Source organism: Sciurus vulgaris, assembly GCF_902686455.1.
Source record: "Sciurus vulgaris genome assembly, chromosome: 11".
Taxonomy (NCBI): domain Eukaryota; kingdom Metazoa; phylum Chordata; class Mammalia; order Rodentia; family Sciuridae; genus Sciurus; species Sciurus vulgaris.
Genome location: NC_136472.1, coordinates 6,288,046 through 6,304,263, shown reverse-complemented (window position 1 = coordinate 6,304,263; position 16,218 = coordinate 6,288,046). Strand labels below are relative to the sequence as shown.

Here is a 16,218-nt window from a genome sequence, read left to right as displayed (position 1 = left end):
AATGTTTTTAATGAAACGTTAAAGAACTTACCTCAAATGCTGAAAAAGTCCTTTTTCATTCTTTCAGTACAAGGAATACATTGTATCTCAAAAGTATTACAACTCAGCAAAACAATTTAAAACAGTAATTTGAAAAATGATTGAAAATTGAATACTTTACATATATTTCTATGATCATTTCCTAATTCTTACAATGCCAAAAACTTTTACCAATCATTGCATAAGCTCAAGCTGTAAGTTTTATTGAATGTAACCTCTTCCAAACTGGTCAAGAGTGTGTGGCTTTCGTCTCCAAACGGTGACGTTCTACAGTAGGCTGAGAACAGTCCCGAGGCCCCCTACCTTTAAAAAACGGAAATCAGGGGCGCCCTAGAAGGCATCCAGCGGCCGCTGAGTGCTGTGCATACCAACTCCTGAGAAGCAGCGACTCATCACCAAATGTCACTGCTCTGAGACCCACGGGGAGGTCAGCCTCAGAAGATGAGGCCATATAAAAATTAAAACAAACATCATAAATACGTTACTAAAATTAATCTCAAAGTGGAGACAGAAACTTGGCAGAATGTGTTATTTCATTACTTTTTCCTAAGACTGAAATTCCTGAAATGGCTATTGTTGGTATTAAAACAAACAACAAAACAAAAAAAAACCCTTGAGGTTTAGTCTCTGAATCTCTTCAAATACCCCCAAGTGAAGTGGTGAACGAGAGGTGACCCGGCTGCCCACCCACTCCAAGAGCCATCTTCATCGTCCTGTGCCTGGTCCAGCCTCAACACTTCTGTGCACGGACCGCATGAGGACTGGACAGTGCCCGGGGACAGGAGCGCCAGGCTGTGTGGGCTGCTCTGCCTGGAGAGCCGCAGGAAGAGGAGCGTGCGTGCGGGGCCACGCCTGCTTCTAAATCAATACCTGAGGATCTGCCCGCACGAGGAGCCAGGTCAGCACTGCAGGGGACCAGGGGCTCCGGGGTCGCAGGAGCAAGGCCTCTCAGACTCCCACACTCTCTGCCTGCAACCTATGGGCACTAGTTTTGAGGAGCTTCATTTAAACAATGTCTCCCAAACTTGACAAGTGGTGGGTATCACATGGAAATAACAGTGAAGCTTCGAGGTTTTCTCCATTGGACTTCGTGCTACCTGCAGATCCCTTTGAGTATTTTAAGACATGGGCTACTTCTCTACAGACACTATAAGAATCTCCTAAGTTGATTTTACTCGTCTGAAAGCACATGTACACATTTCCCAGGAAACAGAGACTACCTGCTATAGACTTATATTCCCAAATTCTTTGACTTCTAAAATAATAAAGAGAAATGAAAAGAGCCTGGTATTGAACATAAAGTAATAATCAAAAATTTGCTCATTAAGTTACTTAAAATTAATTTCTTTTCAAAGTGCTTCAAAAACAAATTAAATCTGACTCCTTTTTGATTAACTGATAATATAATCAAAAATCTTTGATATTTTAATAATAAACTAACATAAGCTGAGAACTCCCACTGAGGCAGTGCTTAAAACTATATATTTATAATTTCCTATTTTATTGGCATGAATATTTCTAAACTTAAAAACCTTCCTGGTAAGTTCTTTTAATTTCTTATGACAAAAATTTCTCACAACACACAAATATTTACAACATATACATTGTTTTCAGCTCTTTACATTGAATTCCAAAGACAAAACATTTTTATAGGTTACCACAGAACAAAAGCTGTGACTCATGTTTTTATTTCATAAACTATTATAAGTTAAAGTGAATAGATTTTCTAATACTCCTTGTAGCATTTTACAAGTGCAACAGAAACTTGAAGAACAGATTAAGACAGCTGCAGTTCATAGATAACGCTGCTTGTTGCCGTCGCGTGTTCACAGCAGGGTTTTGAAAAAGTAAGCACCAATCATTCTCGCAAAGAACCATTTTATCTAAAAGGATTGAAAAGTGTTAAATACAAGGTCTTTAATGTACATGACAAGCAATAAATACGCTGCTCTGAAACTCATCCTGCCCACTGCTGACCCCAGACATACAGTGTGCTCGGCAGCGGGCCACCTTGCGTGGGAGGGTTATTTTTTGTTTTGTAAAGAAACCACTCTGACTCCGACCGATGGTTTGCTATGTCAACAGAGGCCACACACAGTACACCTGGGCCCGCAAACAGTGTGAAACTGACAAAACTCCGGAGGGGGGAAACATCTAGCAAATATAAATCAAAAAGCCAAAGATCATTGCTGGTGATATTAGCATATACTTGAAAACCTTAATATGCTGCTACTATGATTTGTTTTAGATTATTGTTTAGTCATATATTAAAGAGCCAGTTGATGCTCTTAAAAGTTTAAAAAAAATTGTGGAGCCACATTATTGTCTCAACGTCCCAAGTGGAAAGCTGCTCTCACTGTACAATTTTGCTGGAGCCTGTATTTTACAATAGGGCGTCACCTCTAATCAGAATTGCACATAAGAAGGCTATTTAAAAAGTACGATAAAAATTTGCACAAATCAGACTTAGGAAGAGTCAGTACGCTGTACACTTTCTACAATATTATGCTGACAAGTGAAGAGACGATAGAAGTGCTGCCACTAAAATGGTTCAGTTGAGGAATAATCGACTGGAATTTTTTATTTCTTTAAAGTAGCTATCCCAGGTCCAGTCAGACCAAGAACTTATGCGTTAAGCCTTAAAGACTGATCCTCTCTTCTCCTTGAAGAAATGTCAATATCTATGGAGTCCTTCCCGACGATCAGCCTCAACCGCTTGGCTGGAGGAAGAGGAATGAAGTCGTCCTCGAAGTCATCCTCGTAGTCCTCTTCCTCCTCATCCCCCTCCGAGGAGGAGGAGTCGTCCGTGCTTTCCTCCTCATACTGACCGTAGCCATCCACTTCCATCTGGGACTCCAGGAGAGAGAGGGGGTCGCTACAGCAGACCCCATTTTCATGAAGCCCCTCTGCATAGGGCCCCCTACTTTCCTCATCCCGTTTTAGCTGGATTTTTAATTTCGTAGAACTACTGCCTGATCCTGAGTTAAATCCATTATTGAGCTTTGCTACATAGAGATTGTTATCATTTTCATGGTCTTTACTTAACTTGATGCTTATTTTTGAAGAATTCACCCCGTCGTTCTCCTGGTCGTTCGTCTTACTGCTGCTATCGTGGCGCCTACGGAGAGTCAATTTGGGAATCCCAGAGTTATTTTCCAGGATCAGCTGGGCGTCATACCTTGTGATTCGCCGCTTCTTTTTGCTTTTAGCAGTTCTAAAGCCGTCCTTCGCCCTGAAGCTGTCTGACGTGACGATCGAGCACCCAATGGGCGAGGGAGTGCAGTCTGTGTAGCTCACGGGCGCCCCAGCCACACCGCTGGGCTCGCCCTGGTCCGAGTGGGGTGCCATCAAATCTGGCACCACACCGTCCTGTCCAGGGCAGTCCTGCACCGGGGTGGACTCCACTATGTTGGCCAACTGCTTCACAAGTTTTCCTTGTCGTGATTTCTTCCTGGACATGCTGGGGTCACTCTTGTGACCCTGTGCTTCCCCCTTCTGTGCAGTGTCGCTAGCCAGTTCTTCCTGCCTGTCGGGGGCCGGCTGCTCACCACTGTCCAGGCAAGGCTCCACTGTGCCATTACAGTCCTCCAGCGTATTTGGTTCTAGCTTGATGTCCGAGGCCTCCGGAGGGTTCGCCCTGGTCCTCACTGAGCGCCTGGTTGTGTAGGTGCAGGGCGAGCTGTCACCCTGCGAGTGAGCACCTCTCCCAGGATTCCGCCTGTGTTCTCTGGCCGCGTGTCTGGTCAAGCACCCACTGGCAACTGCAGCTGGGACTGGTCCCTCGGGCTCCTGGTCTTTTCTAATGGGCAGATTCTTATACAGGACCACTTTAGGCTCTTTAAGCACTAAGTTTCCCACTTCGAGCTTTCTTGAACTATTCTTCTGCTCCAGCCGCTTGCAGTGATTCCTCAGCTTTATCTTTGAGAGTAAAGGCTTTGCAGGCTTTTTCAGTTTCTTTGGTACCCTGGAATTGTCCGTGTGAGTTAGCTTAGATGAGGTAGAGTTGGAGGAGGCGGGAGTTCTGGACATGGACTGCCTGGTTAACGTTCTGCTCTTGCCGTTCTTTTTTACACCAACGGAAGATTTTCGGTTAGAAGCTGTAAGGTTTAAAAAAAAAAAAGGATGAAAACCAGCTGGGTAACACAGTAGTATTCAACCAAACACTGCCCCAAACCAGACCACGAGCTACAAAGTATTTCCATTACACACATGTGGAAACACCCCAGCTGATCTGCCAGCGCACGAGCCAGCATTCCCTATGCTGCCTTCCTGTTCTCTTCCAAACTGACGGAGCATCTGCTCATGTTGGAGGCAGGTGATTCTATGGCTGAAGAGCTCTCAGCACAGAGGGACTCCGACTTCACTCTGAGCTTCTCCTTCATCCGCCCAAATGCTGATCCAAACTAGGTGTTTCTTCTCCCAATTTAGTATTTTCTTTTTCTTTCTTTTTTTTGCAGTACTGGGGTTATAGCTCATCACCCCAGTCTTTTTTATTTTTCCTTTTGAGACAGGGTCATGCTCAGTTGCTGAGGCTGGCCTTGAACTTGAGATCCTCCTGCCTCAGCCTCCTGAGTCATTGGGATCAAGATGTGTGCTACCACGCCCAACAGTGATTTAGTATTTTCTCTTATAAAAGATGTGAAGTTAAGTAAGAATTACAGTTTTCTTTCACAAATTCTTCTTGAAATAATTTAGAATATGCTTCTAAAATCTATTACTCATTTACCCAAAGTAAGTATATTACTTGGCCAGTAATACAGAAGAGAACTGTATTACTGTTGGGTTCGAAGAGAAAAATTTTAACAGATCGTTTCAAGCAAGAAAAGTAGATCCTAAGTACCATATATCGTCATTCTCAATAGATGTTTACCAAAAACCCTACACACCAGCGGGTGCTAGCCCACCTCAGCTCGGTGGTGACTGAGGGAGGGGGCCTCATCCCTTCACACCTGCGGGGTGCCCACAGCCAATGGCAAGAGGCCAGCAGCAGCTGCCAGAAAGATGCTTTCTCAAGAAAAGCGAGGGTCCCGCTTCCACCCCAAGACAGGGACACAGGATGGCTGCCCTGGAGGTGCTGCCACTGAGGACCGAGTGACCACCGGTGAGATTTTGGAGGCTCGCCCTGCCACTGCTCCTCTGCCGTTGGGACTGCTCAGGGCTTTGCACCAGCCCATGTTTCAGTTCCTGAGCTCTCTCATCCCGTCAAAAAGCCTCCCCGATCAACCCTGAAGATCATTCAGTGGGGAAGCTGCGCCCAACCTCCACATCACCAGGGATGAAACCCCTACTGTGGACGAGCTTAGCATGGAGGCCAAGCGAGGACCAGGCTCCTTCCCAAGTGCCAGTGCCTGGGCAGCTGCTGTACCTTCTGCATAGCTAAGCAAGAAAAGCCATAACTAGTTTTTATTGACAGAAGAGCAAAAATGCCTAATAAGCACTCCAAAAATTATCAAGTCACCAAGAGAAGGCTCTGTACTCAGAGGATGGCTCATAAATGGCTTCAGGCTACCCAGACTAGCAGAATTCACAGCGGTGAGATCCACTGCCTGGACCAAGAATAGCTGATCTGTGGGCTGCTACCAAGGAGGCAGCTTATTTTTAGAATAGTAGGAGTAGTGAGAGTTAGGTACTATGCAATTGGAGGATACGTGCTTTTAAATACAAGGATATTTATGGAATTGTTTAGCACAGAGGACAGGATGGACTGAGCAGATATGATGCCCACACAGCACGGCAGTGTCCTGGCTGTTCCCAGAAAGGACTGCCCCTGCCTGCCTGCCTTGGATGTGGCCGCGGGATGCCCTGTCTCACACCCCGTCAAGACCTGCAGTCACACCTGGTGGTTCTCAGCCTTTGGCTCTCCTTTTCCATGCCACCCCAGGCACCTGCTGTGCTCTATGCCATGGTCACACGCACCACGTTCCCACCGGCACCCTGCACACTCTGGGTCTCACTTTTCCAAGACAGCCTTTGCTGACCAGTGTTCTGGTCACAAAAAGCAGCGAGCACTTCTCAGACCTTTCTTTCTTCACCCGGGTGTGACACCAACTGCTGTCAAGAAGTCATCTTCTTTCTAGCCACTGAAGAGTGCTCTCCTGGTTCCTCCTGTCCATGGCACTTCTCCATCTGCCCAACCCCCTTATTCTTCAGGTCTCTCCAGGTGACCGGAACCCACCTGCCCGTGGCTGTTAGCTCTTATATGCCACAGTCCCCTAATATCTTCTCTAGTCCGGCTCTCTCCTAAACGACAGACTGCCAACAACCAAGTGCCAACAGAGTCTTCTCGTATGTCTCCCTGTGCCTGCATCGAGCTTACCACCAAACCTGGCCATCACATCACACAACACAGCTCTTGCCCAGCTGCTGGAGCCATCCTGGACTCTTTCTTCCCTCCCTTATCCAGCCAGCAGGCTCTACTGTGTAGTCTGCCCTGCGATGTCATGGCCCCGGCTGCTGGAACCTACATGCTCCCCGTTTCTCCTGTTGCTTTCCCAACAGCCCCTTCTCCTCCATGTAGCTAGATGGTTTTCCCATTATCTCAGGTCACTTTTAGGGTTAAGCCAATGCCCTGAGAATCAAGTCCAAAATGCTATAAACTCTGTTCATGGACCTTCTTCTCACCTGCTGAAGCCACGATGAACAAGTCCTCCACCTGTACATGCACATGGATGATAGTCCCCTGCTTTGAACAGGCTCCACTGGGCCAACGTCTCACTGAGCCTCAGCTTAGGCAGTGCCTCCGGCAGGGAGCTTCTGTGACTTCCTCTTAAGAGCCTGCTGTGCTCTTGTGTTGTCACAGCACCCAAGACTTTGCTTACTCAGCACTTAGTCTAATCCGCTGGATGAAGCCCACCGTAAGGTGACTCTGAGTCTGGGCTCTTCCCAGTCCATCCTTCCTTCCAAGAAGTTCAGTGCTGGTGGCAGCCAGCGGCTGACAAATCACCTCGATTGTGTTCTGGGCTGAGCACAAAATACTGAAGAGGGAAGACAGGACTTCAAGATTTCACTTGCACATCTGTGTACTTATCAGTGTGTTCTTATCACAAGCCCAGTCAAAAGGTAAGCTCGTCAAGTCAAAGGCATAGAGACACATGTAGATCAGGCAAGAGGAATGTAAGAGATGTGACTAAGATGCAAGTCCGGAGAGTCACAAGTCCTTCACTGTCCAAAAGTGCTACCATGTCCTTGAGGGGTTGGTAATTTCAGGTACAGTAAGGCTAGAGGACTGCCACAATGACACACTAAGTCTTTTTTAAAAGACTGTCAACAGAGTAAGGATTCTGACATCAGTGTAAGTGAGGCGTACTTACGGCCACCCTTGCTTCTGTGGGTTATCCTTCTCTAGTGGCCTGGAAATCCACCAAATGCATAAGCCTGGACAGCAATTCTAGGTGGAGGTACATACTCTTTTCAGCAATTACTATTGTGCTAGGTGTCATGCAAACAGGTCCCCTTGGGACCTGAAGTGTGTGACCTCACACCCTGTGAAAGTCAAGTTCTCAGGGATGAGTAGCTTAAGGTCAGTCATTTTCCAAATGGCAGCGGTGGGAGCTGAACCTAGCTGGGTGAGGTGGTATGGTCTGTAATCCCAGCAACTCTGAAGGCTGAAGCAGGAGGATCCCAAGTTCAAGGCTAGCATGGATAACTCAGAAAGACCTTGTCTCAAAACAAAACAAAAAGGGCTGTGGGTATAGCTCAGTGGTAGTGCACCCCCGGGGTTCAATTCTCAGTACCAAAAAAAAAAAAAAAGGATGCTGAATAAGGTCTACTGCAGAATTATTATGGTGTCAGTCCCAACTCACGGGCAAAGGACATGGCTATCATAGTAATTTGAAGATGCCATCAAAATTATAAGACAGTGTGGCATTCCTGCAGTCAGATGACATGGAAGAGCTGCAGAAGGACACCTGAGCTTTCCTGAGCACTCAGGCTGCTCTGGAAACACACCATTGGCAACATAAGATGCTACCACACACACACTCAGTTCAGCATCTGCAGAGCCCGAGAACCCAGGAAACCCCACAGAACTTTAAAGGCTCAGTCTCCATGAGTTCGCTAAGCACAAGCTGCTCTTGCCAACCTGCCGGCCTTGGCTACCTGCAACAGTGTGCTGGAAAGGATGCAGAAGCAGCCCACAGGCTTGGTGCCGGGAGCAGGCAGCCCAATCTCCATGTCTGTGACAGCTGCTCCTTAGTTAAGATAAACTGATCCCATGGCCATGTCTTCTGGGTTCTGTGCTGACTGGTGACACTGGCAGTGGCTGTGTCCACACCTTCAGGCATGCTCTTGAGAGCCTTCACATCCTGTATCACAGCACTAGTTATAGGAAGGCTCCCCAGCCCACAAGCCACAGAGGCCTGAAAAACCAGAATACTCTAAAAACAACTCTGTCATTCAGACTTGTAGACTGTAGAAATGGATTTCTTCTTGTTTCCACTCCTGGATGCTAAAGTGAAAAGTCAAGCTGGAGCTCTGAAGACACCTTCCAAAAAAGGAACCTGCGTGGAAGGGAATAGTAATCCTTCTTCTGAATAGGCGGAAGTGTTTCTTTGTACATGCTGTTCAAAGAAAAGAGTTCCTCTATCAGCTGCTAAATCCTACATGAAGTGCAAGATAAAGATGGGCAGCCAGGCAGAGGAAAAGCAGTCCACACCTATGCACGCTATGCACCCAGCTCCCCTGGGAAAAGAGCTCTGGCTCTTCTCCAGTCAGTTTCAAATTCTTTCTTTTTAAAGGGTCTGGTTGAGAAATAAACACCAAAAGAATACAGCCTAAAGGAATACATGTAAGAACTAGAGAAATCCTTCTGTGCACGCAATTCAATGTACAATGGCCTCAGAGTGGCTCAAGTCTGGGCTCCTCCGAGCCCTGGGCCATGTCTAGCCACTCTACGTGCCCTCAAGTCAGTCACGCCAGCCTCAGGTTATTCCAAGGTCACGCTGCAGAAAGGCAACTTGGACAAAGCAAGCACCCCAGAATAAGCAGCCACTACTGAGGTCAGCTCAAAGGCACCGTTTGTTCCCTCTCACCTTGAGAAAATGGCATGGAGATCTAGTCTGCTCTGCATAGTTTTTGTGCACCTGTCTTGGAGCTAAGGCACAAGCTCCTGAGGGAGGGGCCTGGGTCTCATATATCCTCATCTCTCTCAAAGAACTAGCAGTCTTTTAGTAAGTGTTTGGTTTAGTAAGAAGTATTTCCTAGATGGTTGTATATCAACACACTCAACACCTTCCAAAAACTATTCATATTTTCATCTTTTCAGCGAAATGGTGTACTGAGTGCAGGATCTACACACTGTTAGTAGGTTAATGTGCAGAAGCAGACAGTCCCGCACTGTGCAGGGCCATCCTGCAGGCGGCCCTGTGGCTCTCACAGGTGGATAGCAGCACGCACCCACGTGTTTCCATGTGAGGGTCTATCACATGGGGTCACAGGTCTCCAGTTTCACCAAGGAACCAGACTCAGAAAGCGAAGGTTCATTAGGCTGCATTTATTTTTGAATCAACAGTCAACAGTGAATGATCAACTAACTCCTCTTTTTTGCTCACTTTGGACATTAACTAAAAAGTCTGGATAAGAACTATACTACTACTTTCGCACTACAAAGGTCACACCTGGCCTCTGACTCCCAGCAGCAGGCAGATTCAGGAATCCATGGCAGTGACATTCAACCTTTCTTCAGGGATTTCTGTAGGGGAGGGAGCAGCTGAGGCACAGGACAGCCTAAGACAGTGCTTGCCAGTCTTACTGACATTAAGACGCCAGCATAGGCAGACTTTGGGGACCACCCAGTCAAACCCTTCCAGTAACCGTCTGTTAGAGACAAGGCGGGCCAAAGAGCCTGCTGCTGTCGTGGCACCTAGGGAACATGGGCGTTACCCAGACGGATGACAGCAGTGTCACAGCCCCAGCACTTCAGAGCTCCACACATGTCGTGCTGTCCTTTGCCTGTTTGGGTTTCCTTTTCTTTCTTCCTTTTTTGTTTGTTCTTCATCCTCTTTTTACAGTTTCCATCAGATCTTGCCCCCAAATACGACTGTTTTCAAAGCTTGCTTCTTTCTTTTTTCCATCTCTCTTGCTACTTTCTGTGGTGTTAACACAACATGCCACAAAACGCCCACTCTGAGTGCTCCTCTAGCATAATTCCGAGTCTATTAAGTGGTGGTCTGGTGAATTGAGTCCGTTCATTTAGAAAAAGATAAGCAAGTAGTACGAAGGTGGAAGCCTTGAGGACAGAAGCTAGGAACTCCCAAGTCCATCACCTGTTCCCAAAAGACTGCTGGGCACTGGACATGTGTGAGCCTGTATGATTCTACCTGGTCCCTTGTCTTCTTGCAGGGCCTAACAACACTAATGACAGAGTCACTAACACCTTGAAAATGTTTTCCTCAAACACATGATGATCCTGGAACATATGATGATGAATTCAACATCCAGTTACCATGTATTCAAGAGCATAGTCTAGAGTACAGCACTGAATCTGGAGGTGGGCACAACCGTGCTTTGTACTCAAACCATTTCTAGAACCTTGCAGAGCCGCTGAAGCTCATGAGTCCCAGTTTCTCTCAAAATTTAGAAGTTCAAAACTATTGAAGCATGCTTTAGGAAGCAAACTGTGTGAAAATACTCAAGAAAAAAAAAAAGCATCTTATCAAACCTCCCTTACTTACTTGCATTGCTTTTTTCCTGAGTGGTATCTGCATCAGTGTTAGAGCTGACAGACTGACTGTCTGAGTTTTTGCTGCTGTCACCTAACTTTTTAAGCCTATTTAAGCGTTTATCTGTTTCTCTGAGTCCATATTTGCTATTGATAACAGGAGCAGGCGCGGGCAGTCCCACTCTGGATTTGAAAGCACCAGTTCCCCGTCTGTAAGAGAAAAGAGAACAAGTTCAGTCAATGGAGCACACACACATATAGCAGACCTGGCTACCAGGAGCACATGCCGCATGGCTCAATGGTGTGACCTGGGGAGACTTTGACAACCACTGGGGAAGTGCCACGTCCAGGAGTCTCAGTAAGTAACTAATCAAATTAACATAAAAAACCCATGCTTAACTTTGGATGGTATAGAGGAAAATGGGACGGGAGAGAGTGGGAGACAGATAGATAGTATTACCCTATGTATGTGTATGATTACATGAAAGGTGTGAATCTACATTGCATACAACCATAGAAATTAAAAGTTGTACCCCATTTGTGTACAATGAATCAAAATGCAGTCTGTAAAAAACAAACAAAACAAAAAAAACCACACATACACACACACACACACACAAAACCCCATGCTTATCAGAATAAAATAACCTTCAGTGACTGTCGTCAATCAATTGCTAATTGCCTATGAAAATCTGGATTTTCATGTGTAGATAAAAAAAAGTTTAAAAATGATTGTTAAAATAGGTTACACTGTATCCTAAAAAAAACCCAAACTGTTAATTATACTTCAGCTTTGTTATGCACCATTTAGCACTACATTAACTGAATATTAAGAATCAGGAAATTCTTTATTAAAAAGTTTATTTAACAAAAAGTTTAATATGAAAATGTACATGAACCGATTTTTATGTCATAAACAGGCCCTCTGGAAAGGGGACACAGATTTCTGTGCTGAATAGCCATTATTTATACTCGTTCCAAGGCTTCTAACATGATGATACTATTTCCTCGTATTACCACCATTCCAGTATTGTTCTGTTGCCCACTAGTTGCCATCTCCACACATTCGTCTATCACAAGATTGATAAAGGGGTCAAATCCCCGCAATATTCCTTGGACATGTCTGCCACCACTTAATTTCAATGATAATTTCTTGTCCATAAATTGAGTTGCTTAGTGCCTTGCTTTTGCTGAGGTTGGTTTTGAACTCTTGATCCTCCTGTCTCAGCCTCCCAAGCCACTGAAATTACAGGCACTGCAGCACAGTGCCCAGCTTATATTTAAATTTTTATAGGTGTTTCACATCTGGGACTTTTTGCAGCCCGGGAGGGTGAGCTTTGCTCATGCTGTCTACTCTGCAGGCTCAGAGATGCTTTGAAACGGAATTGGCGGTCTCCTTCATGCTCGGAAATTTTTCAAAAGCACAGAATTTCCCTAAATTAATTCATGGCCTAGAACTTAAACTATATTCAAACAAATTATAACTGAAATTCTATTTGAAAAGGTGAGGCTAGGGCTGGGGTTGTGGCTCAGTGGTAGAGCGCTTACCTAGCATGTGAGAGGCACTGGGTTTGATTCTCAGCACTACATATAAATACATGAACAAAATAAAGGTCTATCAAAATCTAAAATAAAAAAATATATTAAAAAAGGTGAGGCTATTAGTGAACAATAAAAACTGTTAAGTAATTCCCTTAAATTCTCAAATTAACATGAGTAATCATAATTAAATTAACAAACTGTTACTAAATAAGAGATATTTAAAGACCTGCTTTAACCAGTGGGCATCTCTCCTTGACTACTTATGTGATTCTTCTGCAGTAAATGCAGGTGCTTGGTAGGAGTCCCCCTAAACTGCCTGCTGAGGCTGGTTTTACAAATATTTGCTTTAGTCAGTATATAAAATGCAAGTCTCTACTCAGCTCTACTAAAAAAGAGTAAATTATGAATTAACAAGGTTGAACAGAAGACTCTATGTGGTATTAAAAAACTGAGAAATTTCTTTGGCTAAAATCATTTTGCCCTTTTTATGGCCTTAGCTTATCAGTAGAAAGTCATATAATGCAGTTTCTGAACTTATGACAAACTTGTGTTGCCAGGTGCAGTGACACACACCTGTAATCCCACCGAGGCAGGAGGATCACAAGTTTGAGGCCAGCCTCAACAACAGTGAGGCCCTAAGGACAGTAAGACCCTGTCTCAAAAACCAACAACAAAAAACATTAAAGGGCTGGAGATGTGGTTCAGTGGTTAAGCAACAATTACTGGTACCAAAAAAAAAAAAAAAAAAAAAAAAAAAAAAAATGAATGCCCTCTATCAAGTGAGCACTACTGACTGCCCTTTGCAAGTCCCATGTGATTGATACATTTCTTTCAGAACTTGGATGAAGGAGAAATAACATTCCTTTCTGCAAAGTAGTAGGGTGTTTTACCTTTTGCTAAGGGACAATATACATTTTATTTCCCTTCCTGCCCCTTATCCTAAGTACTGAGGAGCACAGATTTAAATCTAACATAAGAGTTGTTTTTGGTAAATAAAGGTTAGCATTCTTGTTTTCCTTGCTTCCTAAAATGGGTTTTAAAATCTACTTCAACTGATGTTATCGTAAAAATAACAACTAAAACTTGATAGTCAAACTTCCTTAATTCTTTTTCAAAAGTGGAAGAAATCACTGTAAAAACCTCCAGGTAACCTTCACCAGGCTAGTAACCAGGCACACCCCACTCTACCCTAAGACACAGTTAGAATGCACATTGTGTAAGCCCCGAAAGGCGGAGTCCGTAGCAATCGAGAAGGAAATTATCTTTATTAGACACTCCATGGTCTTGTTTTTTTTTCCTAAACCATAACTTGTTAACATTTCTGGTTCATGTCTGGAAAGATGGGCCACACTTAAAGTACACTTCAACACAAATGCTAGTAGGGTCATGAACTGCTAGAATCCCTAGGGAAAGTAATCTGGCAGTGTTTATTAAAAAGAGGCAAACCCTTTCTTTCCCTGGCAGTCCCAATGCTGGGGGGAATCTAGCCCACAGAAATAAGAGCAGCTACAAATAAGGATTTGGCTTCCAGGGCATGTAACCGTCAGGTGATGCATGCCTGTAATCCCAGGGACTCAGGAAGCCGAGGCAGGAGGATCTCCAGTTCCAGGCCAGCCTTGGCAACTGAGTGAGACCCTGTCTCAAAATAAAAAATAAAAAAGCGTTGGGGATGTGGCTCAGCATGCCCCAGGTCCAATCCCCAGTACCATACACCCACACAAAACAAATGCACACACACATAAAAAACAGCAATAATAACAGTGTTGGAACTTTTGGAAATTAGGTTTTTGGTTTTTTAAAAAATTTTCTTAGTTATAGATGGACACAATACCTTTATTTTATTTATTTATGTGATGCTGAGGATTGAACCCAGTGTCTCACGGGTTCTAGGCAAGTGCTCTACCACTGAGCCACAATCTCAGTCCAGAAATTAGTTTTTTTTTTACAGTAAAACATTCTCTTGTATTCTACAATCTTATTTCTTCTTCTTAACTTGTGAAATTATACTCATGTTTGCTGCATCAAGTGAGGCCAGGCTAAGCCGTCCACAAACCAAGGGGAGCAGTTGTTTCCCAGCGGCCTGAGGCCCAGCCTGCGCTGCCCTGCTCCTGCCTCGCTGCTGCCTCCCCTGCCTTCCGGCTCAGCACAACTCTCTATATCACGGCTGCCTTTCAAGCCAACGAAACCAAAATACCTGAACATTAAAAACATTTTACTCAGCGGTCAGTTGTCTTGTCAGTACATTATAGACAAAAAAATCTGCAATGAGTGTAGAGTTTGTTTTTTTTTTCCCCAAGTGCCAGAGACAGCCTCACGCATGCCAGGTAGGCTCTCTCCAAGTAAGCTGCACCCCAGCCCTGGCCGTGCACTTTGAAAGCTGCATATTTTCATAAACATTCCATAATTTATTCAATCACTCCTCACAGGTGATTACTGACACTGGTGTTTTTAAGTTTTTTTTTCTTACGCAAAATACTGCTGTTGTTGGAAACCAAATCCCGTGGGGGTGCTCCTATTTCTACAGGTTGGAGTCCTCCCTGCCAGGGACCACAGGGAAAGGGTTTGCCTCTTTTTAATACACACTGCCAGAGAACTTCCCCAAGGGTTCTAGCAATTCACAGCCCTACTAGTACCGTCTGGGTACCTGTATCTTCACATCCTCACTAGGAGTACATTGTGCTTCTTGAATTTTCCTAATATAATGAGGGAAAACGAATAGCTAATTGATACTAATTTCCTTGCTTGTGGCCATCTCTTTCTGTGCAGAGCCTCTTCTTCCTTTACCTTTTTCCCATCTGACTTTCTTCCTTGGGAGTTTTTTGTTATTAGGATTTTAAGTTTTTGCCACATACGTACTTTATTTTCCTTCATTAAATCATTTACCATGGACTTTATTTTGGCCATTCAAACATTTTTGTATTTCTAATTTCTTGCCTTACTGTCTTCTCCTAATTGTTTTTCTAATGTATTAAATTCTAGGAATTTATTACATATATGAGGTGGCATGGGTTTAGCCTAAGATCTCAATCTATACTTGCCTCCATTTCAGGACTCTGTCCGTGTTCTCTTATCTATTTGACCATTTCTGAGCCAATATGATCAAGCTGGATCATGATTATTTAATAACAAACTTTGCCACCTGTCAAGGCAAGTGTCCCCTGACATTCTTCTTCCTTTTGCTTACTGGTTGTTGAATCCAGGGCCATGCACATGACAGGCAAGTCCTCTGCCACTGGGCTGCACCCCAGCCCTTTCTATCTTATTTTGAGGCAGGCTTTGGCTCTGTTGCCCAGGCTGGCTGCTGACCCTCCTGCTAAGGTGTACTGAATCACAAGGTAGGTCACCACACACAGCTTCTCTCACATTCCAGATTATTATTATTATTTTATTTATTTAATTAATTAATTAATTAATTTTGCTATCAAAAGACACTTTTTTATCAGCTTTAAAAATAACTGTGACTAATTCCAAAAGCAAAATGCTTAAAGTCCAAAATAATTATATACTAATTAGGGAAGGAGTAATATTCCTAAGCATTTTAAGTAAGGTCAGAGTTTTGTCTCCTCCTGCCCCTCTGGGACCAGGGGAGCTTAATCACTGAGCCACATCGCCAATCTTTTTTTTCTATATATATTTTTTTGAGATAGGGTCTTGCTGAGTTGCTGAGGCTGGCTCTGAACTTGTGATCCTCCTGCCTCAGCCTCCTGAGCCACTGGGGTTACAGATGTGCAACACTGCCCGGCATTCCTTTCTTCCTCCGGTGGTAGTGGGGATTAACTTTAGGATACTTTACTATTGAGCTATGTCCCCAGCTATTTCAAGATGGGGTCTCAAAAAGTTGCTGAGGAACCCTTCTGCCTCAGCCTCCCCTGTCACTGGGACACGGGCATGTGCCCTGGCACCTGGCTCAGAGCACCTTTGATTCAGGTCATTATTAAATTTTGTCCTTCAAATGTTCAGAGAGAAATTTGCAGTACTCT

The 16,218-nt window shown here is 44.4% G+C and overlaps 2 protein-coding genes across 2 annotated transcripts in view; both read right to left on the bottom strand.

Annotated features, from left to right (window-relative positions):
* Positions 1 to 744: 744 nt before the first annotated feature.
* Positions 745 to 16,218, bottom strand: part of KMT5B (lysine methyltransferase 5B) — a 55,107-nt gene continuing 39,633 nt past the window's right edge. Inside the window, 2 exon segments of the mRNA XM_079103294.1 lie at positions 745 to 4,136; positions 10,710 to 10,906. Of these exon segments, the coding sequence (XP_078959420.1) occupies positions 2,665 to 4,136; positions 10,710 to 10,906 (1,669 nt within the window). The 3' untranslated portion in view covers positions 745 to 2,664.
* On the bottom strand, positions 11,142 to 12,971 carry LOC306639603 (small nuclear ribonucleoprotein G-like). The gene has a single exon (XM_079103295.1). It carries the CDS (start codon positions 11,855 to 11,857, stop codon positions 11,663 to 11,665), a length of 195 nt encoding a protein of 64 aa, XP_078959421.1. The 5' UTR covers positions 11,858 to 12,971; the 3' UTR covers positions 11,142 to 11,662.